Raw genomic sequence first — 24,894 nt, 5'->3', positions numbered from 1 at the left:
AATCCAAAAGGCCATGGAAATCAAGCCTGATCCAATTCAGCAAGCCTGCTTACTTTAATTTTTAGTGAGGAAAATGTTTTTCTGCCAAATTCTCTCCCCATACAATTCCTCTGCTTGAATTAGCAGGTCTTTTATCAAGCTCTACAGACCTGTTCTTTAATTCTTTGGGCAAGAGTGTCCTCTAAACCAGAGACATGTCAAACCTTTGTACGATTGTAAGTGGACACATGTTGATTTTTCCAATTAAATTAAAATGTATATTTAAAAACTTTATTAAAAAAAAACCTGCTAGAAGAAAAGGGGAAAGACCTTATGTAAAAGACTCATGGATTTGCAGTTTTGAAGGTTGATGCTGGTATTACTGCGCTTTCCTACCTAACTTGTCACTTTTACCAGTATCACCCAGATTCACACAGCTGACATTTACCTCTGCCTTCCCATTAGAAGTGAGAGTCAATTAAACAATGAATATCAGGTATCCAAGTATGCAACGTTTCATTTCTCATTAAAAGAGCAGGAAAATATTTTCTTCTTGCTCTGAAATAATAATTAGTGAATTACACTTTATATGATTTACAAATACTTCATTCATTCCTCCTACTATTTTTTAACTTATATGTTTCAGCCAGAGAGACAAGTAATTTTTTTCATTCTGCCCAGGCATTCTTCTTCATTATTTTTGATAAATGTAAGTTGATCTTCTTAGACTTCTGAAATGCAACCATTTCTATCAAATCTGAGGATAACAAAGATTTATAGTGCTTCACGTAACAGGCTATAGCACCACTGAAGAGTAATAACAAACATTAGAAGAAACCGTTATTTAAGGATACACAATGTCAAAATTCTCAGGCCAACCACAGCACAATCACATTCAGTTTCCTGTGTTAAATGATAGAAAACCAACCTTTTGAATCATATATTTTCTTTGTATTCTGAGAGTTTGTTTGCAACTTTCAGAATTACTCATTTGTAAGAGTGAAAATAATTGTAGCGCTATAAGTATTGTTGGATGAAAATAGAAAAAGATAGCATTTGATTTATAAACTTATCAATGCTTACCTTCTCTGCTGATTGGGCTGTACCAAAAAAGATTGGAATAAAAGCTAACCAAATTATGCAGGTTGTGTACATAGTAAATCCAATCGGTTTTGCTTCGTTGAAGGTCTCTGGAACCCCTCTTGTTTTAATAGCATAAACAGTGCATGTGACCATCAAGAGAATACTGTATCCAAGGGAACAAATGAGCGAAAGATCTGAAATGTCACATTTGAGAACTCCCCTGGCATTTTCTGGTTCAAGTGTCCTCTGTTCTCCATAGTCTACGATGGTATGTGGTGGATCGATAGCAAACCATATGAAGACTCCAATAAGCTGCATGGATATGAGGCTGAAAGTGATCACCAGCTGGGAAGCTGGACTAATAAATTTGGGAGCTGTGACAGATTTTTTACCTTGTTCAAATATTCTGTGAATCCTGTTTGTTTTCGTAAGCAGGGCAGCATAGCTGAAACACATGCCAAGTCCTAAAAAGATCCTTCGAAACGAGCAGACCACTGTATCAGGAGTTGCAATCATTAAAAAAGTAATGGAGTAACAGAGAAAAATCCCAGTCAAGAGCACATAACTGAGCTCCCGTCCAGAGGCCCTGACGATTGGTGTGTCGTTGTACTGGACAAATGTCACAATCACAAAGGTGGTGGCAAATATACCGAGAATAGCTATGAAGACCGGCACGATGGCCCAAGGAGAATGCCACTCCAGTTTGATTATAGGAATAAGCTGGCAATCCGTACGGTTGGCGTTTGGTCTCTTATTAATGGGGCACAGTTCGCAGTTGAATTCATCCACCTGGTAATGGTACCCCTCACAGCGCTCACAGTGCCAGCAGCAGGGCACTCCCTTCACAGTTTTCTTTCTTTCCCCAGCTTTACAGGGCAAGCTGCAGACAGAAGCTGGATGAGTGTGTTGTCTATTAGCCCACTGCATGTCTTCTACCTGTGGGTATAAAAAATTAATGAGCCTTCTATTTTCCCCCCATTTATAATATCCTAATCCTGACCAGAAGTTTGTCATAAATCATTACACGCTGACGGTACAAATACAGTTTACCATAATAAGAAACCCATTTCTTTCCCTTGTATTGACTTTATAAAAGTGTTAAATGATTGTGTCCAATAAATCATTCATGCCACAGGCTTGACGAGTGTCATTAGTTCCTATTTACCTCTTTACTGCTGACCAAACTGACATCTGTAAATATATTTACTGACTCCAGGCTAGAATAAAACAAAAAGCCCTGCAGACACTGCTTTAAAAGTTAATCACATGCAAATATAAACACCAGTAGTTCTCAAACATTTAATTACAAAATAAGACCATGTGAGTTTCAAATAAGTTACTAGTGCAGTAAAGAAATATATTAAAATCTCCTTGCATCAGCTCTGGCAGAACAAAGAGTGCCAGAAAAACCCATCCATGATGTCACTTCTTCCATGAATGGGGATATTTTATACTTTTCTGCTTTCTACACCTTGAAATGCACACGGGAGTTTTGTTTACATTTCCAGAAGATTAAAAATTGCTTGCTGAATAATAATGGAAAAAGTAGTCGTGGCTACTACTTCAACACTCCTAAAGTCCAAGGATCTTTTTGTAGTATAGAAGAGATGCACACAATGTAGCCTTGCTTCGGAAATCCGAGATTTCCCCACAGCAGCACATTAACAAAATACACTTTTTGCACCCACTTATCGATTCTTCTTGCATACCCTCCAAATAAATGCTGAATAGGAAACTCATGGATTTATAATGTCTCCTGCTTAAAATTATCCTCAGTTTGGTCCCAGCTCTCCTAGCCCAGACTTAGCAAAACTCCTCTGCCAGAGGTCACAATGAGCAGCACATGAGGCAAAGAGCAACTTGTTAGGCACCAGGATCACTCTGTGCTGCTCCCATGCTCCACCTCTCATTCCTTTGTTAGGCGGTAAGCACTCAAGGACAAAGGACTTACCTTGTTCTTGCCTATTAAGTACTTAGCACTTTTGATTCGTTTGGAGGCTTTATTTATAAGTGAAACAGCAGTAACAAAACTTTAGGCATTAGGAATGTTTTCAGGTCCTTCTGGAGGAGGACAGAATGGGGTTGGCTTATCAAGAGGGATAATTTTGGCCCTAACAGTTTATTTTTCCAGCAATTTTTCAAAAAATTTGAGAGAAATTCACAATGTAACATTGCCGGCCTCATTTGCCTTCCTCAGACAGCTGGAGCACCAGTTACAGCACCATGCAGGGTGAATAAAGCAGCCACAAGCAGCCAGGCTCTTTCTCTCCTCTCCCACAGTGTAGGACTTTGTTGTTATTTGCCACTCAAATGGGCAAACAATGGACCACACAGTAACAAGGAGACTCACTCATACAACTAGCTCTGTGAATCCTCAGTCACTCAAGAACTTCAGAGGGGTTTGGATCTATCCTGAACCTGCAGAGGTTATCCATATTTTATATCAAGGACTGTGACAATTACACCAAATGCGGCATCTGGTGAGTATCTAGAAGGAAATATTTTCAGTAATTAGCTCTCTGAAAACCATAAGAATAACCCAGTTGCATGAAACAGCTTTGATAGAGCCCTAGCAGAGCACTTGATCTCTGTACAATCTCCTCATTCTATTCACTGAAATTCTCAAAGCCTGCATAACCCCCCTACTTCTTCATCTCCTAGACAGGAGAGAAAACACGCTATGATGAAAACAGTGTGATAGCAAATACGCGTTCTCCTTTGCAGTGTCGTTAAGAGAATAAATACATCAAAGCTTCTAATATAGTCAGATACTTTGATGATGTGGGCAACAGGATGCCATGGTCATTAATCCAGGTCTATGGATAAGTTTGGGATGCATCAAAAAAGAACACTACTGCATATTTACCAGGTTATAATACACGATACAGAATCACCAGGAGGGTACACAATACCTGATCAAGTGTAAATTTAGAATGTCATGGGCAGGAAATATCTAATCGGGCAGAAAGCCTGACAGGATAAAGTTAAGAAGTCCAATTTTTTAAACACATTTAAACTAACAAAGTGAATATATACCAGATAGCATTTCATACCATGAGGCTACAGTGTTTCTTATCTGGCATTAAGCGTCCTAAACCCACATTTACTGTATTGTGAATCCACAGCTTAGATAGGTACACAGAATTCCTTTGTGTCTTTCAGAGTTTCTACTTTAATAAAAGAAAAAAAAAATCTTTTTATTGTACAGGTACTTATGATTTCTCACACTTTTGTCTTAACGGTGCTTTATTGTCTAAACACACGCTTATACACGTGGCAATATACTGGAGTGCTTCATGTTATACACCCCAGTGGCAACAACTAATAATAAATTCCTGTTTCTGAAGGTCATTGGTAAAGATTCATATAATGTTTTTCATTCTAGTACATCCAACACATAAACTACACAGGATATGATTTCCAGCTTGGCAGTATATGGTTATGAATGTTGGAAAACTTATTGGCTAAACAAACACGAGTCTTTTCTCTTTTTAAACATAATAATTGTGAATATAAACACTATTAGCTCTTAGTGATTGAACAATTCAAACAAGAATGGACTCTAAAACCATAAAAAATACTAAATCAACGTAGAGAAAAAACAGGATGAATGGCTGGTTCAGGTGCATTTCACAAGGTATAAAAATTATGTCTTACAATCTGTCTTGTCTGGATTACTTTTTTTAGGCAAAACACAGAGTTACATTTAGGTTGACCTACATTTCTGAAAAAGCTCTTAAGAAAAATGTTATGAGTCCTTGCTCATGAGTTTTTTATGTCATTTTCTACCTAACAAGAAAGAGAAGATACATTCCCAAGAAACATGGACTAGTGTTTGAAACTGGAGATCTCTTTTAAAGTACTTTCAGATCTGAGAAAATTCTGGCATTGTAGGACTTTAACTCTGGAAGTGGGTGCAAAGATGGCGTTCTCCCATGAACCAAACCATCCTGACAACTCAGTTTACAGCTACATTAATGAGCACCATGGCATCATAAGAGTTGATTTGTGGAGCAAAGGTGCTGGCTCTGAGGGCTTGATGTTCTCATTGGTCAGTATTTGAAATCAGAGTCTGTGAAGGAAGGTTATGTTGAACTAATTTTAATGTACTTCAGTGGACTGAACACCTGGTAACGATTAAAGAGAATTAGACGTCCCGCTGGAAAGCATCTTCTCTTTTCACCTCAGCCCAGAGGAATTAAGTTCATATAGCCTGAGACTCTCTCCACAATGAGGAAGTGTGCTAAGCTGAAATAATTAGAAGATTCTTCTCAAAAGCAGTCTTCTGATTGAAAACAAAATGCTAACATGCATACACCCTCAGACTGCTATTCAGACACTACTGTAACAGAGGCAGAGTAAAGGGCGGGGAAACTATACCTCAGTGTGAGCAGCACCTACTTTTATTACATGCGGATGGGTTTGCTAACAGTTTTTGTATATGCAGCGATTAAAGACTGAAAAGTCATGCTACTTCTTGTCATCTGGTTCGTTCCCAGCTATCCGTAACCTGCAGCGGTCTTTGCCCATAATGTATTTTTGAGCTGTTATTTTGCATAATATAAATGTAATAATGAAATTCAGTACAAGACATAATTGCAACAATGGTCTTTTTTGTTTTTTCAGTCCCTGAATACACATAGCAAAGGACCTGGCTTCTAGAACCTGTGCAGAAGATTCACTCATGTCATTATTTTTCTATCCTTAGTTTATAGTAGTATTGATCCCATGTCTTCTCCGAGATTAACTTTAGACAGTAAACCATAGTAGAAACTGCTAAGAAAAATTAAAGTGAGGGATGATCATTTGGAAGCATAAATCCAGGGACATTGTATAATTTTCAGAATTGCTGAAAACCTGTAATAGTCATAAACATTAAGGGGAGTTGGTGGATGCTCAGCCACTTTTGAAAATATTTTTTTTTTTATGCAGACATAAACACTTAGAAGTGGAACTTTCAAAAGTGCCAAGGGGAACGTGTTCAATCCATCTAATTAATTTAAATGGTAGCTAAGTGCCTTATCTGTTTAAGTGCTTTTGAAAATCCCACTATGCTTCCATTTGCAGTTTTTGCAATCTAAATACTTTGGAAAACCCGCCCTAAAGTGATCTAGAAGTTCAGATGTTACAAAACTAACTTCAGGGGAGCTTAACTTTAGGTACACATTTTAAACTAAATTCTCACTGAGGAAGGAAACTGACAAAGAAGTCAAAGCCTAACAAAAGAAAACCAGAAAAGAAGGGAGTTTTTGACATTGAAAAAGAATGAAAAATTTCTGCATCTCTTCAGCCCTTACTGATCAAAATATCTGGGTCTGCAGCACTCTTTATACTTCTCAGACCCTGCTAAGGCTGAGTGAGTGTCAGATTATTAGAGTTCCCATAGGTAAACACAGTTTCTATAAGACATATTTTGTTATTTTCATTTTCATGTGACACCTTCTGGCTGCTGTTCACTACAGTACAATACATGACAAGGCCAATTTCATTGTTTAATGCATCTGAATTCATCACCTAGGTCAGATGGACTGGAATAGCCTAGCTTTGTATCTATCATTAATAATAGTTTAAACATTATTATTAATTTTATTTGAGTAGTTTCTCTGAACTTGCAAAGTGTCTGATAGATTGATGTGCTATCATAAGTACATCACATTCCCCTAAGATGAGGATCCATTTTCTACTATTCCAATACTTACTGGAGTGAAAACGTAAGAAAGAGTTTGACAGTATGTCTGTAAGACATGTACTCATTTTCTGTGAAATGCATCATGATACAAAAAGAGAATGGCTTCATTGCTATTTAAATAGACATAAAAATCCTCTCTATATATCTGCCTGACAGAGCTGCAATTTGCTTTAATTTGCAACAGTAAGATTCACAGTTCACTAAACCATTAAAATACAGACAAAATAATCCAAATTAAAATACAGACAAAATTTCATATCAAAACCACGTAAACACCTCTATCCTTCATAAACACTTAAATACCATTTCCTCTAATATTTAATAATAAAGCCAACAATTAATGATGTGAAAACTGAGCTAAAGCAAGATGAGATTTACATGACACAGTACAAGTAGCACATTTACATTCCTGGCATCTATGTTCTTCCAATAATCAAGCAACTCATTCATTTAACAATGCCCTGAGCAAACAGAGGAGCCTGATCAAAAATGCTGTTAATCGGTCACATATAATTTCTGAACCATTTATGTGTACAAACCTGCTCTGTTTTCCATTCTTAATGATAATGGAAAAATTTATCACTTAACATAATTCAGCAACCAGTGACAACATAAAAGCACTTGGACGGCCATCAGAGTGTTTATATCAAGGATGCTGGTGGACAACATTTTAAGGTTTCTGATTACGTTATGTTATGTTATCACTTGCAGGAATTTTCATTTGGAAAGTGAACTATTATCTCAGAGCTAGATATTTATTAAAAATTATGAAAAATGTGCTTAAGGATATTACTGTAATAAGTGGATTTATGCAAGATCTGAAGAGAGGAATGCGAGCAGTTCATTCTACCGGAGCTATGGGAACAGGCAAACATCTTATTTTGTAGTCTGTTAGCCAAGACTTTCAGAAGCATCAAGGCTCTCACATATAAATTTGTATGACTTTTAATAGATATGCAGATTCTTAGTTACAAAAATGACGAAGAACTGAAATATCACCTCCAGTTGTCACTAAGAACTGTTCCTACTTTTGTCTTGAGTTCCTGGAAGTTTTTATCTTCTGACAAAAAGGTTCATCAGAGAAGCATAGCAAGTGAGTGAATTCAGGCAATTTAGTTTAATATTTAGCTTCTTAAATTGTCTAATGCATCTATTCTCACAGTAAAAGTTCAAGTCTTTAATGTACCTTGTCCAATCAAGTCATCTGAACCATCAAAACTCAATATTAAACTAAAACTTGTTCAACTAATGTGAATTCATTATGAGCCTAAATATAATGATTATTGCATTCAGTCTGCCAGACAGCTTTTATCCCTCTGGAGAAAAGCTGGTTATACTTACAGACTAAAACCACAAATATTTAAGTAGGCAGAAGGGAAATGTCAAGGACAAAAAACACAGTTTCAAATTAAAAAAAAAAAAAAACAAAACAAAACAAACTAAACCAAATCAAACCAAATCAAACCAAGAATGACTCTAGATTGTCAGTGGCAGTATAAAATCACTATCATTACCAAATCTCCCATAATGGCTGTAACTTATTTACTTCATTCACCCCATACAGATGTTTTCCTAACAACTGAGACATCATTTTCCAGAATTTCAGGCATAGACATTCCTAGAGGTTTGCAAAGAACATGGGATCATATCTTTGGTTATACCATGTAATGCCTGAAAATTAATGCAGTCAAATATCAATTTGAAAAGGAGTCTGAAAAGCTTGATCAGATGCAATGACCATTACAGGACTAGTCTGCAATACTACAAGGAAAATCATTCTTTTCCTTTTCCTTTAGTAACAGAAGTGCATATGATTGCTGTTGTTACAATCCAAATAGAAGCTGACTTCTCCTAACTGTGCATCCACCTGCCCAACGTTTCTCCTAGGCACACCACTCACCTTATCTATCTCACAGCTTCACTAAAGGAAGAAAAAAAACAGTTAAATTTACTATCATTTAAACTTTAATACCTATTTACATAATGCATGTATAATTTTTTTATGAATGTATGATTTAAAATGTCCTGCACTACAGGGCGGAAGGTGAAAAGCAGTGCTACAGACTGGTTAAACAACTTCGGTCTCTAAGCTCAGAGTTAGTCTATGCAGTTCTGATAGTCTGAGTTCCTCAGTGAACTTGGGCAGATTACGATGGCTGCTCTGAAGGTAATGCCTTCTACTCTATCGCATTGGCCCACGATGGTCAGAGGCAAATGTTGGTGGTACAGCAGTAGAGGTTAAACCTTCTCACCAACATTCCATTAGATTTTGTTGCTGTGTGACAGATGGCAGCAGAGGGGCAGACTGACAACCTGGGGTCTGACATGGGAGTGTGTATGAAGCAAAGGGGTGTCACTGAATTCCCCCATGCAGAAAAAAAATTGCACCCATTGACATTCACCAACACTTGCTGAATGTTTATGGAGACTAAACCGTAGGTGTCAGCACAGTGAGGGAGCGGGTGGTGTGTTCCTGCAGCACCAACAGTGACAGTGGGTCCCCTCCACTGGGGCAGGTTTTTAACAAGCGCGTTGTGCAGATGCTTGTTCATCACTGGGGAAAATACACAGCCGGGGGGGTGATTATGTCAAAAAAGAGTGTTTTGTAGCTGAGAATTTGCTCTATCAAACAGTGGTTTTGTGCTCTTTGTATCTGTTGTAGTTTCCATGGAAATAAATACTACGTAGGAGGGATTACCTTCAGAGCGACCTCCTTATTTAGCTTGCTTAATTCTCAACTGTGCAGTAGGCTGGAGGGAGTCTGTCATACAGACAGGAGCAGCGGAGACTCTTAAGAAAGTTTAAAATATGGGTAAAAAGCTTAAGCAGGGATATAACTGATCTCCATCTCTTAGGTCTGGAGGGTTTTCTGTCCAGCAAATATTTAAATTTTAGAGAGCTTGATTAAAAAAATTTTTATTGAGCAATATCTTTTGAAATCATTAATACCAGAAACATCATAATAGTTTTGTGCTTCCTCAGCATGTCAAGATCTTTCGTGTCATCTCCAGTTTCCCAGAACTACAATATCACCAATCTCTGGAATTACTAAAGCTAAGGGAATTTATTTTTAATATTCTGGTCATATTAACAAGTAATTTTCAGGTAGGGCAACATAATTAAAGGAAAGGATTCTCTGAGGTCATACATGGAAACAGAAAAGAATGGTGTAAACAAATAGAAATTTTCCTATGCTCATTAACAGAAGAGGTTAAATACTAGCCTTGCTTTATCAATGGAATTATATTATTTAGTGTGCTAGACTGTAATTTTACCTGAAAGAAACAAACCTCACTAGTTAAGGCATATAATTCATGACTGATGAATAGTTACATAGAGTGGCGTATTGTGGAAACCTTAAACAGGGAATAATCTTACCACAGTATCATAATCTACAGAGACCGTTTGTTAGTTCTACATAGACTTTAAAATACAGTCTTAAAGTTCTAGCCTTTGAATGGTTAGGGATCTTTTTGTTTTACTTTTACTTTCCTCTACCTGTGGTTTTGGCTGCTACTGATGGACTACCCCAAGTGCTGACCCAAACAGGCTTGGTACAAGGGTAAAAGGAGCTGCAGTATATTCACTTCTTTTCTTTGCTTTGCAAAACAACAGACTTATTAAGGTGCATGGAATACCTGGAAATAAACAGGTTAATCTCAGATGCCTTAGGGAGTAGACTAGCACAAAGTGCAGTGAAAGATTAGCAGGTCGTCAAGTAAGAAGATACTGTTAATGCGTTGTGTAACTATCAGATGGAATTGTACCAATCCAGCAGGCAATCTAGTAGGCATTTCTATTCAATATAACCAACGTTTTTGTTTCCTTGTCAGATTTAGATTCTTCTTTAAGAAAATTCTGTTTTGAGAAGAAACCCTCCACCATTGTCCTTTTTTTTTTTGTCAGGTGATAGGTTTTGACTGGTTCTAATACTAAGGTTATTTGATCCATAAGTCTTGGAAGCACTTTTTTTCTTCCTGCAGTTGATCATGCAGAAATAGCCTGCAAGTGTACTTCAAAAAATTTAGTGCTTTGAGAAAAGGAGCCTAGTTCTGACAAAAACGTTTTTAATGTCAATTTCATTGTGCCTGTGGAATCTTCTCAGTTCTGCCCAAGGTCCATGTGATCACTAGTTCAATGGACTAGTTACATTTCTTGATGAAGTTTTAACAAACACGCTCCCTCCAAAACCTGTTGCTTTTATTTGCAGTTATCTGAGTGAAATTTTGACTTGGCCTGTCCCAAATCCAGTGCTCCATAGTTGCTATATTTCCTTCCAGTCTGTGTCAGATACCTTGGGTTTCCAATGGTGCTCAGATTCTCTCCCATTTCACAGCTCGGGGTAAACTAAAGGAAGACAAGGGGTTAAACACAGCTGCCATTTGACTTTAAAGGCATTTTATATAGATTTTTTTCTTTAATTTTAAGACTAATTCATTTAATAAATTCCATTGTTTAGTGAAAAATAGTCATCATTACGTGCTTTTAATAATTCTATTAGTTTGAAGGTGAGTTTCTTCATCAAGACAAGATGCTGCTGTCCCCAAACACTTTCACGATGGCCTGTAAAATAATGTACTGGACTAGAACTTCAGCAAATTTAGGTCAATCCAGTAACTTCAGAGGAGTTATGCTAACAAGGGCATAATCCATACACGTATTTAATATTACTTAAGGAGATGACCTGACACCCCTTTTATTATCTTTAATATTTCATTATTTTTAAACTAGAAATGAGTCAATCATAAAAAGTCTCAGTTCAACATGAAAAAAAAGGTGTTGATGGGTTTGTTTTAGTTTTAATCCTGCATCATTATTTTTAAGTGGTTTAATCTATTTCCTGTTTCTTGAGCAATGCAAAAGATGATCTGCATATGAAACCAAAGAATGAATGTCTCTAAATTCCAACCTGGACAATCTTTCCTACAAAATAATACCAACACACAAATAATGTATTCTTTTTATTTTCACACTGCTCAGAGACCAAGACCTCAATTACACTAAGGGCTAAACAAATCCACAATAAAAAATGATGGTTTCAATCCTAAAGAATTTACAGTCGAACCATAAGATAAAGGAGAGCAGAGTATCAGCAGAATACAGAAAAAGACATCCTAAAAACAATAAGGCAACACAGATGAGCATGATAGTCTGCGGACATAGCATACCTCCAAATAGATGCTTGTCAACGAAATTGTAGCAAAAAGATTTTTAATGAGGTAACTGAAAGAGGAGAGCAGGGCAATTTTGCATCTATTTCCTGAGCTTTCCATCCAAGCATAACCAGGAGCAAGACAGAAAGCACAAAGGCGACAATTTCATCACTGACCTCTCAGAGAATAACAAAACAGAGTTGGAATATCCTGTGATCCTGACCTTCTCAATTTCTAAACAGTGTTTCAGCAAAGTGAAACACTCGAAATTTTGAGCCAAGTTGCCCTCACCTTAGCAGTCTTGTACCTGAATTGATTGCGAGAGGGGAACAGACAAGCTTGGTTGAAATGTAGGGTTCATGTTTATTTCCCTGTCTCAGGAAAAGAGGCACTGTGAACTAAACCAATCCTGACATATTTGTCCAACCTGTTTTTAGGAAAAAAAGCTGCTAATATGACCAGTGTGTTCTTCCCTGAGGCGCTGCAAAATCCTAAACACCAAGACATACATTTTTACATTACTTTGAGGTGGTTTGCCACTGTAATAGCCCGTATCGTCTTTGCCCGCTCCTCTTAGTCTACAGTCCGACTTTTCCAAGATAATAATTTTGAATTTTCCACACTAAATAAACAAAAGAAAATCACACTGGCCCTTTAAACACAGTTCCAATCAGGTAACAAAATCAGAATAAAAATTCTGAAAGTCTGAACTAATTCAGAACTGGCAGAAAACAGTTTTACACTGAGATTTTTAGCAGCACGGGAAGAGGTCTCTCTGCCAAGTCTATGCTGCTGCTTAGAATGAAAAGTCAATAATTAAACTGAAAATTCTGTGGAGAGACTTAGTGATCTGGCAGGCACAAAACAAGCATGTGGAAGAAGTTTAAGCTAGAAAAAAAACCACAAAGCACATTTAGTTGGGAAAAAAAGGAAAAAAATCCTTGTTACTAAGGAAAGAGAGACGAATACGTTCAAAACAACAGTACTTCAGGAACTCAGGGGTTTTCATACGGACTGAACATGCTGAGATTTATTCTACAATACTTGAACTGACTGAGGAGGTAGAAAGTTCTTGAGATTTTATGGGGAAATATGGACAACTTGCAAATGGGAAACCTAGTGCTTACACTTAGAAAAGGGGAGAAAAGAAGAAGCCAGGGAATTGTCAATTATTCAGGTTAACTTGAATTCCCAGAAAAATCCTGAGAGAAATAAACAAACACATTTCAAAAACACAGAGAAAACAAACAAGACAAATAACAGCCAAAAGGGATCTGTCAACAATGAGCTGTCACATTTCCTTCAGTGAGAGGATAACAGGCATGGTGGATGAGAGGCAAGCAGCTAGGTGTCATTTATCTTAACATTAGAAAGATTTCTGACACCATCTCAAATTACACTCTCAGTCTTAAGCAACCTATTGAAACAGATCTAGCCCCTAAGGGCTAGGTGCAAATTATATCAGAAAGCTGTGGAAAGATAAAATTTGTCATTGACTCACTGTCAGAATGGAAGGGATGGTACAGGGTAGGGCCTGGAAAGGTCTATTCTTAGTCTGCTGTTATTCAATACTTGTAATAACAACTCAGTGCAGTTTGGATGATAAAATAGAGTATATGCTGATCACATTTGGGCAATAACACTGGAAAAGGTTGAAGTTGTGCTGAAGTTCAGGACACTTATTCCAAACGATACTGCAGAGAATCCGAAAAAAAGGGAGCATGCAGTGTAACAGAACCAGTAACAGGTAGCACTTTATGGGTCAGGAAGGACAGGGCGATATCAGCTCTTCAGAAAAAAAGAGATGTCAGGGCTCTAGTGGATTATAATGTGTTGAATCAATGTCATACTGTTGGAAAAGGGGTAAATGCCATCCTGAGAAAAGCAGGTAGATAAAATAATCTTTCCCTTCTTCTCTGCACTCATGAATACATGAAATTACATTACTCCTGTACGCTGTGCTAGTGAGACTTCAGACAGAGCACTTTGTGAGTGAAGACGAGATGGTTGTGTTTCCGTTTGAAGGAGAATCAAATGGGAAGTCCAGAGGAAACAATCAAAGATGAGAAGTGCTTCTAGAAAACATGCTCTATGTGACGAAATTGAACAAATTCGGCTTGTATAGCCTGAAGAAATAACACAGCCTAGGGGGTAAAACAACAGTCTTTGAATACATGAAAAGAAGGAGAATGTGCTCGATGTATACTGAATAAAATAAGAAGTAACAGGCTTAAATTACAGCAGTGAGGGGTAAAGTCAGGTATTTGTAAGATACTTCAGAGTGATAAGGGTGGTTAAAACATGGAAGAGAATGCCTTCAGAGCTGTAAATTCTTCATCCTTGGAGTAACATAAGTATAGAATATGTCAGCTTTATACAAGGGCTAGATAGTCTCTCGAGATTGCTTTAACTGTCTTCTATAGTGCTAGGGAAGGTTTCAAGTACTAAATATTTTGAGCACAGATAAAAACCTAAAATCATAACTAGTCCGGATAAATAGAAAAATTTCATCACAATCTCATGACAGCTAAATTCTTCAGACTGCCTTCTGCAGTTTATCAGAACACCTATTTAAGAAATTTTTTAATAAGAATAAAGTAAAAAAGAAATGCTGATGATCGTACTTTTCCAATTTCCTGTCTAATTAATGATGTATTTTAAATATTATGGGTAAAGCTGCTTATTGCTTTTGGTTAGAGGGAAAATGCTTCTCTGAGAATTGGCAGGGAAAGAAGGTCTAAGTAAAAGAAATCACCACTGACACAGTAGTAAACTGCTTTCCACAGAGACATAAATGAACATAGATCAGTTTGGGAAGTATTAAGCAGCTATCATGTGAAAAAGATCCAATATGGAGTCCTGTATGTGAATAGAAATCTCTCCAAGGGTTTATAAAAAAGCTGTCCTTACCTACTGATGTGATGCACAACCTGAAGCAAAAGAAGATTCTACATAAATAACTCAAGTTTATAAACTAATAAATCTGTCATGGTGTTCTTCTAGAACTCTTGCTAAAGGCATGCACAGTCTTGCATTGACTCGGGAAACTTAGACTGTAGGAGTCCATTTGTTTGTATCCATACTAGCATTTGCTCAAGGTGCACAGGAAATCTGCCTTTGAGGAAATTGCTAGCAGATCAAAAAAACCAAACTCATAAAAGCCACAGAACTTAAGAAATGATGGCTGAAAGAGATCTCAGGTGTACTCCTCTAGCCCCACTTCTGAATCACCTATGCAAAGTCAGTCTGTACAGATCACCTGCTCCAACAGCCCATAACACTGGAGATTACCCAGCCTCCCAGTGCTTAATTATCCTCGTCATTAGAATCTTCCAGCATATCTGTATTAAATCTTTCTTACTGTAATTCAAATCCACTACTTCTCCTAAGAGCCAAATTACCTATGACTAACAGTTCATTCTTTTCCTGAATTATCTTTTCTGTATTGAAAGAGATTAACATAACTCCCTTCAGTTCAGTCTTCTCCAGACTAAACAATCCTAGTTCGCTCAACCTTTCCCTAGAGGTGTACTTTTAGATGGTTGATGATTATTGTTGCTTGCAGTTGGACTCTCTCCAGCTATGCTACTTTTCAAAGTGAAGTCACAATTCTGCTAATGAGGTCACAGCACTGAGGAACAGAACAGATGGGTTACAACTAGGAGTTCCTTGCTGCAATGGCCTCTGGAAATGCAAATCTCAGTTAACCATTCCAAAGCCATTGCTTGGCTTTATGCCAATGCTTTCCAGAAGGGGGTTTCACTTCAACTCATGAAGTTACTGGAAACATTACTGCAATCCTCCCTATTTAACCTAGTACATCCTATTGTTCCACTCAACACTGTATCTATTTACTGTGAGCTGAAATTACAATGAAATTAGCTATGCATTCTTCACTCCCTGCCTTAAGATGTGTTATCACAATATCACCACTAAAACCAGTTACATACTTTTGGAAACGCGGAAAAAAAATAACTCCTTGTCTTTAAATAATTTAAAAAAATGTTTGGGAATTTATCAGAATGAAAAGTTCTGGATAAATACTAGATTATTATCCTAAAGAAATTAAATTAATACTACTGCAAGATGAAGAGAAATTGCAGCAAAGGAAACAGAAAAAGAATCATATTGTAATTTTCTGCTGTTGGTTATTCTTTTTCATCATATCATAACCACTCTTAATGTTTTCCATTTAATGACTTTTAATTTACTATTAGACTTCCATTACGTAACACAAATGAACAATAATTAAAGTAATTTAATCTCCATTTTTGTTTATAAGCTTGAACTTTTTGCTTCTAGATTTAAAATGTAGCTCAATATTCAAATTATAATACATTTATAAATTCTTCGTGGGGTAGAGGGGAAAGTTGGAAGAGATTGAGGAAGAAACATGTTGATACTCCATTTTTCACAAAGATACCTTACAAAGCAATTCACTGCAGACTTGCTGCCAGACAGGCATAATCCAAACTACGCGCTATGTCCAGTAGCTGTTTGTTTATGCTAAAAGTCACAACATTAGCGGGTATCAGGGAAGCAGCTAACCCTGCTCTGAAATCCCATATATGAATGCAGAATACATATAAATGAATATGTATAAAAGCTCCTGATTCTTCATTGTTCTATCACTGCACACTTGTTTTTACTCTGAAAGAGAAAATAATATTTTAAAACACAAATTATTTATTTTATTTGTCATGCATATCAAGGCCTCCATTCCGGTTTTTGGTTTGGTTTGGTTTGGTTTTTTAAATAGGAACACTCCATGATCATATTGGCTATAGGTATTCAAAGAACAGTTCATTCTAACCACACCAATGGATGAACATAAATCCCAATAAAATACCTACCATCCACTCAAGAACTCCGTGTCAAATTCACAGCCAAGCATGCAACTGCAACCTCATGGTTCATTTGAGAAACCTGACTTTCACTCACCCTGACAAGGTGGGATAAAATCCCTATTCCTTCTAACTCTCAAACTGAGGCTGTTTCATTGGCAATCTGGTATCATTCTAATGATGAACAAATTGTTAGCCAAGTTCAGGATATTTTCTTAGCAGTTCTCTTTTTCCCATTGTCTTTTTTTTTCTTTAGAAAATCAGTCAAGTTGTCTGTTTCATTGAGGAGGAAAAAAAAAAAAAGGAAGAAAGACTATTAGGGCCAATAAAGCAAAAAGCTTCAGAAGGAAGACAAGATGTCATTCTTCTTGTGTTCTTTTAAGGTCATTTTTTAATCCAAGTTCTGTTTTGATTTTCAGTCATGTCTGAAATAGCATGTGTTCTACTACTGGCACATCTCAAAAACTATTTAATGCTTTTTCAACATCTGTAATCAGCTTATTTGCCCCATCTCAAAGTAATTTTTAAATGAATAGTACAATCCATATCCTTTCAAAATGACAAAATTCCAATTTTATTTCACATTTCTTGCATTTTGTTGGCTTGTCTACTATTTGCACCCATTGTAGCCTACTGTTGACTTATCTCTTCAGTTTAGCATTGGTACTTAGTGACTACAAATCTCATATTGATCTCACACTCCAACAGTAAAGAAGAATAAATCCTGAGTCGTATTTATTGACCAGTGCTAAGATCAGGACTAGCTTTGTAAGTAATCATCTAAACCCATAAGTCTCTCTTTCTACTTTCAGCCCTGTGTAGAATAAAGACAGTAGTATAATTTTGAGAAGTAGAAGAACCCAAAATCTTTTTGCTTGTCTCATTGAGTTTTATTTTTAACCCAGCATCAACAATATTCAGGCAGATAACATGGATGCAGTGTAAGTTTGAACTCTATTGCCCTATTACACATGGGCGGAACACCCTGCAGGCAGTATGATTGTCATATATTGTTTGTAGATATAATCGTATACAGTACTAAGTGCTCCCGTTGTGTATTTCAGTGTAGTGTGTTCTTTTGTTAAACACAGGGCTTAGGTCCAGCAATTTGAAAGCATCTATCAATTATATAATAGGTACCACAGCAAAAAAGAGGCTCTCTGGCTTCCTTAATGAAATATAGTGGCCTACAGCAAAGCTTGAAACTTATTTGCTGCGCTTAGAGAAAACATCAGAAGCTTCTTGAATAATTTTCTTTTACCATGTCACAAGAAAGGAAACTAATGCATTCTGAATCTGTTACATTCAAAAAGGTTTGACTAATGTCAGTGTTGATAGTTTCCTTCAGGACTGGATACATAATTTACAAGAGTCCTAGAAAAGAAGAGAAATCAAACACTGATTCAAATCTTTTTGTGATATGGCTCCCTGAAGTGAAGCTCACTGTCGATGTGGGGTTCCCAATTTTCACTAGCCCACCAAACACTGTGCTTAAGGCTGCTGATGATTACGGCTGTCTCCTCTCTGAGAGTTCATCACATCAGTGTAATTTTAATTTATGTTTTTCTTAGTCATAGATCAAGACCATTACAGAAAAACGGATGCCCCTGAGTCATTTATATCCTCAGTGCATACACTCCATAAAGCTGAAAGTTTATGCATCCTATTATTTCTAAGAGAATGTTAAAAATCTGTTATTGTAAAATTTCTCTTGCCTTTCAACAAAACTCTTGTGCTCTGGTGAAAAAAACTAAGCAATGCAAAACAAACACAAGTGAATTCTGTCTTGAAAAATGTCACCGTTTCCACTTGAAACATAAAGTGTTTTGATAGCCTTTTTATTTTCTTAAGTAATAATGTCACATAAATGGATATCCACTCAAGTTTTTAACTGCATCAGCCAAATACCTGATTCTGAAAGGACCTATAATTGTGTCTGCCTGAAGTCACGTCAGCCAAAGTTACTAACTTGGAAGAATATGGATTTGGATCTACGTATTTTTTCAGATTAGAATCTTCAAACATGTATTTTGGTAGACGAAGACAATGTTTAAGCTTGAAACGAAGTCTGAGATTACTTTAAACTATATTTAAAAGTTGAGGTTTTTTAAAGTCAAAATATTAGATTAAAAAATCATTAAATATTTGAACTTTTCATTTTCCAACTGGCATTTAGGTTTCAAAATAGAACATTTTTAAAGAGAGGAAAAAGACTTTCAGAAGGAACCAGAACAAACTGATGAGTTCCTAAGAAAGGGAAACTGGGAAACTGAATAAAACTTTAGGACTGGCGTAATTTCCATTTACTGCCACTGACAAAAGTCATCAGTCAACATCTCAGTCTAGCTCTCATTACAACACGTGCCATACGGAACATGGTTCCTCAAAGAGAATTCATTGTTAATCATAAAAGGAAGTTGATTTCAAATTATAAGTGCCAGGAAAAGCAAGCTTGTTTTTAACAACTTTCCTCCTACAGAGATTACATGGTTGAGAGCTCAAATTTGCTAAACCCACGCATTTGTAGGGAACTTTTACGTGTGACCTGGTATGCAAAATGCTGTTGCAATATGAATAAAACATAAATTTTGCAGAAAGAGCTACCTTTTCCCGGATTTTTATTCACTACGAAAACCAGAATATTTTTTGGAAGAAAGGGTTTTAACTATCAGTTTCCTGAAAAATAAGTTATCTTCTTCTACTGATAAAGAAAAGAAAATGAGGAAAGCAAACAAAGGAAAACCCTGACAGTTAATGTGTAGTCAATGATAGGAAGTTCTAAGGCAATTAATTTTGCTTCAAAGCGATACTAAAACTTTTTAGGGTCTGGTTATTTCCAGTACATAAAGATCATTCAAATTCAGAGTAAAAGGACTTTAAAAAGAATCTAAATTTATATTGTCAGAATCATGTAAAGTGATAATTGTATAAAAGACAATCAGCTTCTTTGAGATTATATTGATGTTACTAAATATCTGCTTTCAGAGTTTCCTTGTATCTGTCAAAGCTTGAGATAGATACCTTATTCAAGCTCCAGAATCATATAAAAATTTACATTTTGAAGATTATGATTCTTTTTTAACTTAACCTCTATACTGCATCTCTCAGCATTGTCATGCATGCATTTGTTTTGTAAGAATTGCAAGAGCAGTACTGACTGGTGATCATCAAATTCCTGTGTCTGGAAGCTATAGCTGCTTCAGAGGCAATCTGAAAGGTCAGTCTGCCTAAAGCACAGCAATAATGTTACTGAGGACTACAGGGAGAAACCATCACTGCAGCTAGAAGGGTCTCTGCAGCTGGTGAAGCCTGCTGACAAAGAGCCCCTTAGGGAGCGTGATACAGAGGCTTTATCTAGACAAGAGTCAGCACTTTCTGCCCTAAGAGAAAGCCAGCGCTGCACTGGGAAAGGAACAATTCTGAAGCTTGACCACAAGGACCCTGCAGAGTCAGTGAAAACTTTGAGGAGCCAGAGACACCAGCAGAGGAGTCCTGAATCCTGAGAGTTGGGGTCAGAGACAGGACAAGGGCTGACCAGCAGGTGAGGAGCCATAGCCCACACAGCAGAGACCCACAGCCAAAACCTGATAGAGAAAATATCAAAGGGCCTCCTAAGGAAAAGAAAAACAAAAAGGAAGGGAGGGAAGAAAAAAAAATCAGAAAAAAAAGGAAACCTTTTGATTCAGTTATTTAGATGCAAGAAGTGTTCTAAACCTAGTTACATTAATTGTTCCCAAGGTTGAACTGTACAGCAAATCTGGTACTTTCATTATTTATTTTTCTGTCATAGAAAATAAATAGATGAATAAGAGCTATAAATTTTCTGACATGAGATGTATAGATGAACAAAATCATAAACACATCATAGCTACAACATGTTACCACACAATTTGAAGGAGAAATATCTCTAAAAACAGGAGTAGAGGTATCTATAAAGGATATCTAGCTGACAGAGATTCATTAAAAATCATAGTCATATGTGACTTCATTAAGAGGATACTGCAGGAGAAAGGATACAGTGGGAAAAGTATTATATTTTAAAAGCATATCCTTTATAGAACAGCAGAGTAAAAAGTGCTTTGCTGTCTTAATATTGCTTTGCCTTCAATAAATATAGATATTTTCACTGAAACCAATGAAAACATCCACTGTGTTCCCTCTGACTCATTGGCAATCAAAGGCGCTACCTAATTTGCAATATGATGATTTGGAGTATTGACAATCATTCACAAAGATTACTTGGGTTTAGTACATTTTGTCTAGTGAGAGGAGGCAACAGTTTCGCCACAGCAGATCATTATGTGGCATAACTACCATTGACACATGCTAAATAATTTCAGTGAATATACAAACAGACGGAAATTGACTGCACCACTCTTATTACCCCTTCCTTTGTCATTTTTATTTTACCAGTGCCTACAGACACCGATGGAGACCAGCATACAGCACCTCAAGACCTGATAAACTGGAAGAAATAAAGTCCAGTCATCTCTTTAGAAATATTCCATGCTTTAGATAAAAATTAGAAGAATTGAAAAACAGGAGTGGAAGGTAGGGAGCAAAACATCTCCTTCCTCAATCTGCCCCACCATGCATGGTGGGTTTGAGCCCCGTATGCCTGCTCATACCCTGGCCTGTGTGAGCAGGGAGTGTGCAGAAGAGCAGAGGGCTTTGGGATGAGATCAGGGCCTTGACATGAGGCTGGGAGCAGAAATACCCACTGTGGAGCAGTGGGCATCTGCAAGACTCCACACGCAAGACAGAGCTCACCCTTGAATTGAGACAACCAGTTGTATTAAACATGACCTCATGGAGGTGAAAAAAAGAGATGAAAAAAGAGAGGCGAAGAACATCCGAACACATCCATTCTTAATGAGAGTTAACAAGAGGTGTCCTTAAATAAATCCTTTCCTGTTAGCTTTGTGGTCAATGTGGTTAGCATGGTGTGGTTTCAGTAGTCTGAGTAGCAAACAATCTAACCATATTTCAGAAAACTCCCTGGAGTATGCTTACATCAGGCAGAAATAATGGGACCAAAAAGCTACAGGCTTACTGAAAAATATAACAGTGTAGGGGAGGATAGAAAAAGGCAGATTGGAATGGAATTAAAATTAAACCAAATTCTAAGGTAGCTTTTAGCTACTGCTAGGTAACTTCTAAGTTAGTACTAACATTTGTGCAAAATATGTGTACCAGTTTTTCAGCTCACTTAATAAACACTAACATTTCAGCAAACTGTAGTAATTATGAAGATCTGGAATGTATGCCATAATAGTTATGGTAAGTGTCTAATTCTAGTGTTTTCCAGAAATTACTACTTAGTATTAACCTTTAATATAATATAATGTAGTATTAACCTTAAACTTGTTCAACCACTTTTTTTCTTTCATGCTTTTCAGCAGACAGATATCAGTTTAGCGGAGGGAGATAACACTGCCATACAATCTCTATACGTAGTTACAGTTGGTAGGAGTTTTTTATTTGCACAGAAGTAAATAAATGACTTCTTGCCAAGTAGTTATAGATATTAAATGGTAGATAAGGTAAAGCAGTTTAACAGCTGTGGCTGAAAATGGTGAGCTATCAGTGTTACTGTGGGTAACACTCAAATAACTATTGCAAAGTAGTCTCAACAGAAGAATAATTCGTAAATGTTTACTACATTGTCTTTGTTTTTCTTCTTCAGGAACCTCTCACGTGGAAAACCAGAGATGTTTGAAAACTGCTTTTTGTGATTGCATTAAAGTCATTACAAAAAAAATCCCTTTGGAGAATCTAATAATCAGTTGCCACTGTTGCCCTTTCTGATCAGCCCTGAACAAAAAAATTCCTGGTATTTCCCACCTGCAGAGCTACCCAGATGGCTAGCATAGCTCTTGTAAACCCTGTAAATATTGAACAAGGAAACAGGTTAACTTCATTTTGCTTTTCCATGCCTGTAACCCTCCTCACATGGAGCCATCTCCGGACGGAAAGAGATGTCTTGGACCCAACTATTTCTCAAGTTACGGCTGTGACTTGATGCTTAGCTGTCACACAAATATGGCATATGATATTCTTTGGACCTTACTGGGATGGCAATTTGCAAAACAAATACAATTCCATCTACAGGTGGGGCTTAGCTACCACAAGACTTGCAGAACGAAATAACGCAGCAACTAGAAACAACTCCTAAGGATTGGTAAGTTGCTGTCTTTTGTTTCTTCTGTTATTAAGTAAAAACAGACTATAATAATGCTAGTTTACTACATAGAAAAACTTTAAATTCTGCCTTTATATTCAAGAAATATTTTTATTGGAGCAGTTCATCATCCCAGTGTTTCAACTAAATCAGAAGTGATTAGAGAGACCAAACTCTCTTTCACTGAATACATTTCCATCCCCTTATATTATTTGAAATACCTGGGCAATTGTGGCAGAACAAAACCTCCCCCACACACTTCTTTTCTCTCTAGCTGACCGCTTTAGACAAAGGACGGTCATTTCTTCCCCCTTCACCTCCCCATTTCCGCAGAGGGGCGACTGGAGCCAGTGGGGCGAACATGAGAAAAGAAGCTTGAACAAGTCCTGGCTTGCACCAGAGATACTGCCCACGTGTCTCGTCCCAGGTATAAGGTTATATAAATGGGGCATGTGTGCAGAGCCATTCTGAGCTGGTTTTCTCTCTGCTAGCCAGAGCGTGCGCAGCTAGAGAAATATCTCCCCGGGATGCGGGACGCCACCCCGGGTTACTTTCCAAGGATTTTTTCTCCAATTGGGACACCTTTTTTTTGGATGTATTCCTTGGAATTGAGTGACACCTTACCTCCGAAATGGTAAGCTATTTTCTTGATATTGCTAAGTGGGAGATTTCTCCACTTTCACATGGCCGGTGTGGTCTTTTGGAAAATCTTCCTTTGGGGGTAGATTTCATGGTTTTATGTAATTGACTGTGCAGTAGAATTTCTTCCACTGACATTCCGATCTCTGCGTGGGGGGACCGTTAAGCAGATTGATTTGTAATAAATTTACGTTCTTGATTTTAACCACTCTCTGCCTTAAGTGCATTCTCACCACAGCAATATACATGTACTTATCATTTTATCTAACACTTTCTTTTGAAGGATGAATTACTATTTCCCTGTCTAACATAATAATCAGTATAAGGAATATCAGATCTGCAATGATTCTAAAATATCATTTAAAGGAGCAGACTAATACACAACCGACCTGTTTAAAAATATAAAGGGTTTGGTGCAGGTTATTGTAATATCTTTTACTGTCTTCTCAAGAAGAGAATGGAAGAACTTTCTTCTCCCAACTGACAAAATAAATCACCATATTTTTTAAGTGTTTTGAAATAATGTAATACTCATATGAGTATTCTCCATTGTCACCATCATAATCAAAGTAGTACCTACATTTAGATGAAGTTGATTAGTCCACTGACCAATTACTTTGTATTCTGTACTCTTGTTGGTGATTTGATACTGAAAAATATCATAGCGTCCAGGAGCATCTCCATTTTCGTTGAAGACAACAGGTGTTCCAGCACTCCCTGGAAAAAAAAAAATTAAAAAGCAATTAGGATAAATAACCTTAAAGCAATTTTCCAGAAAAAATATTTTGGAGGAAAAATACTAATTGGAGATTGAGCAGGTTCTTCATAACGCAAGGCCAGTATGATAATAAATCCAAAAACCTCACAAAGAGAAAATGTGTGTTATTATCATCATCATCACAAAATATACTCTATCTGTGAGTTAATTTGAACAATTTAAAAATATAGTCTTTTGCAATCTTTTTAGTTGGTTGGCTGGTACAGTACATTAGGAAATTTTGTGATAAAATGAAAGTGGAAAAACTCCTTTTGACTTGCAGAAAGGCACGATTTCACTTTAGGATGTGAATACAATGCAGCAGACACAAAATAGCAATCTTGTAATGAACTTCATAAAGAATTTCCCTGTTAGCATGAAAATAAAATTAATATCATCAACTTAGGACGCAACACTTGTAAAAGACCTTGAGATACAACAGTCTAAATCTGCTCATAGTTAATGTGATCATTTTCAAGCACCGACCACCTATGTAGAAGTATTTTATCAAAATAAATTAAGAATAGCAGCTGTGCTTGTTACTCTCTCTATACATGACACTGACTGAC

General features: G+C 36.9%; 1 protein-coding gene across 1 annotated transcript in view; it reads right to left on the bottom strand.

The window, feature by feature from the left end:
- Positions 1-1,062: 1,062 nt before the first annotated feature.
- LOC104495822 (metabotropic glutamate receptor 8) overlaps positions 1,063-24,894 on the bottom strand; it is a gene marked incomplete at its 3' end in the record, with an annotated part of 86,355 nt that continues 62,523 nt past the window's right edge. Inside the window, exons 3-4 of the mRNA XM_010138851.1 lie at positions 24,149-24,285; positions 1,063-1,998 (exon numbers count right to left, since the gene is read on the bottom strand). Coding sequence (XP_010137153.1) covers positions 1,063-1,998; positions 24,149-24,285 — 1,073 coding nt within the window. The remainder of the gene's footprint in view (positions 1,999-24,148; positions 24,286-24,894) is intronic.

Source organism: Buceros rhinoceros, unplaced genomic scaffold (assembly GCF_000710305.1).
Source record: "Buceros rhinoceros silvestris isolate BGI_N320 unplaced genomic scaffold, ASM71030v1 scaffold8206, whole genome shotgun sequence".
Lineage (NCBI taxonomy): Eukaryota > Metazoa > Chordata > Aves > Bucerotiformes > Bucerotidae > Buceros > Buceros rhinoceros.
This window is presented reverse-complemented; position numbering and strand designations above follow the sequence as displayed.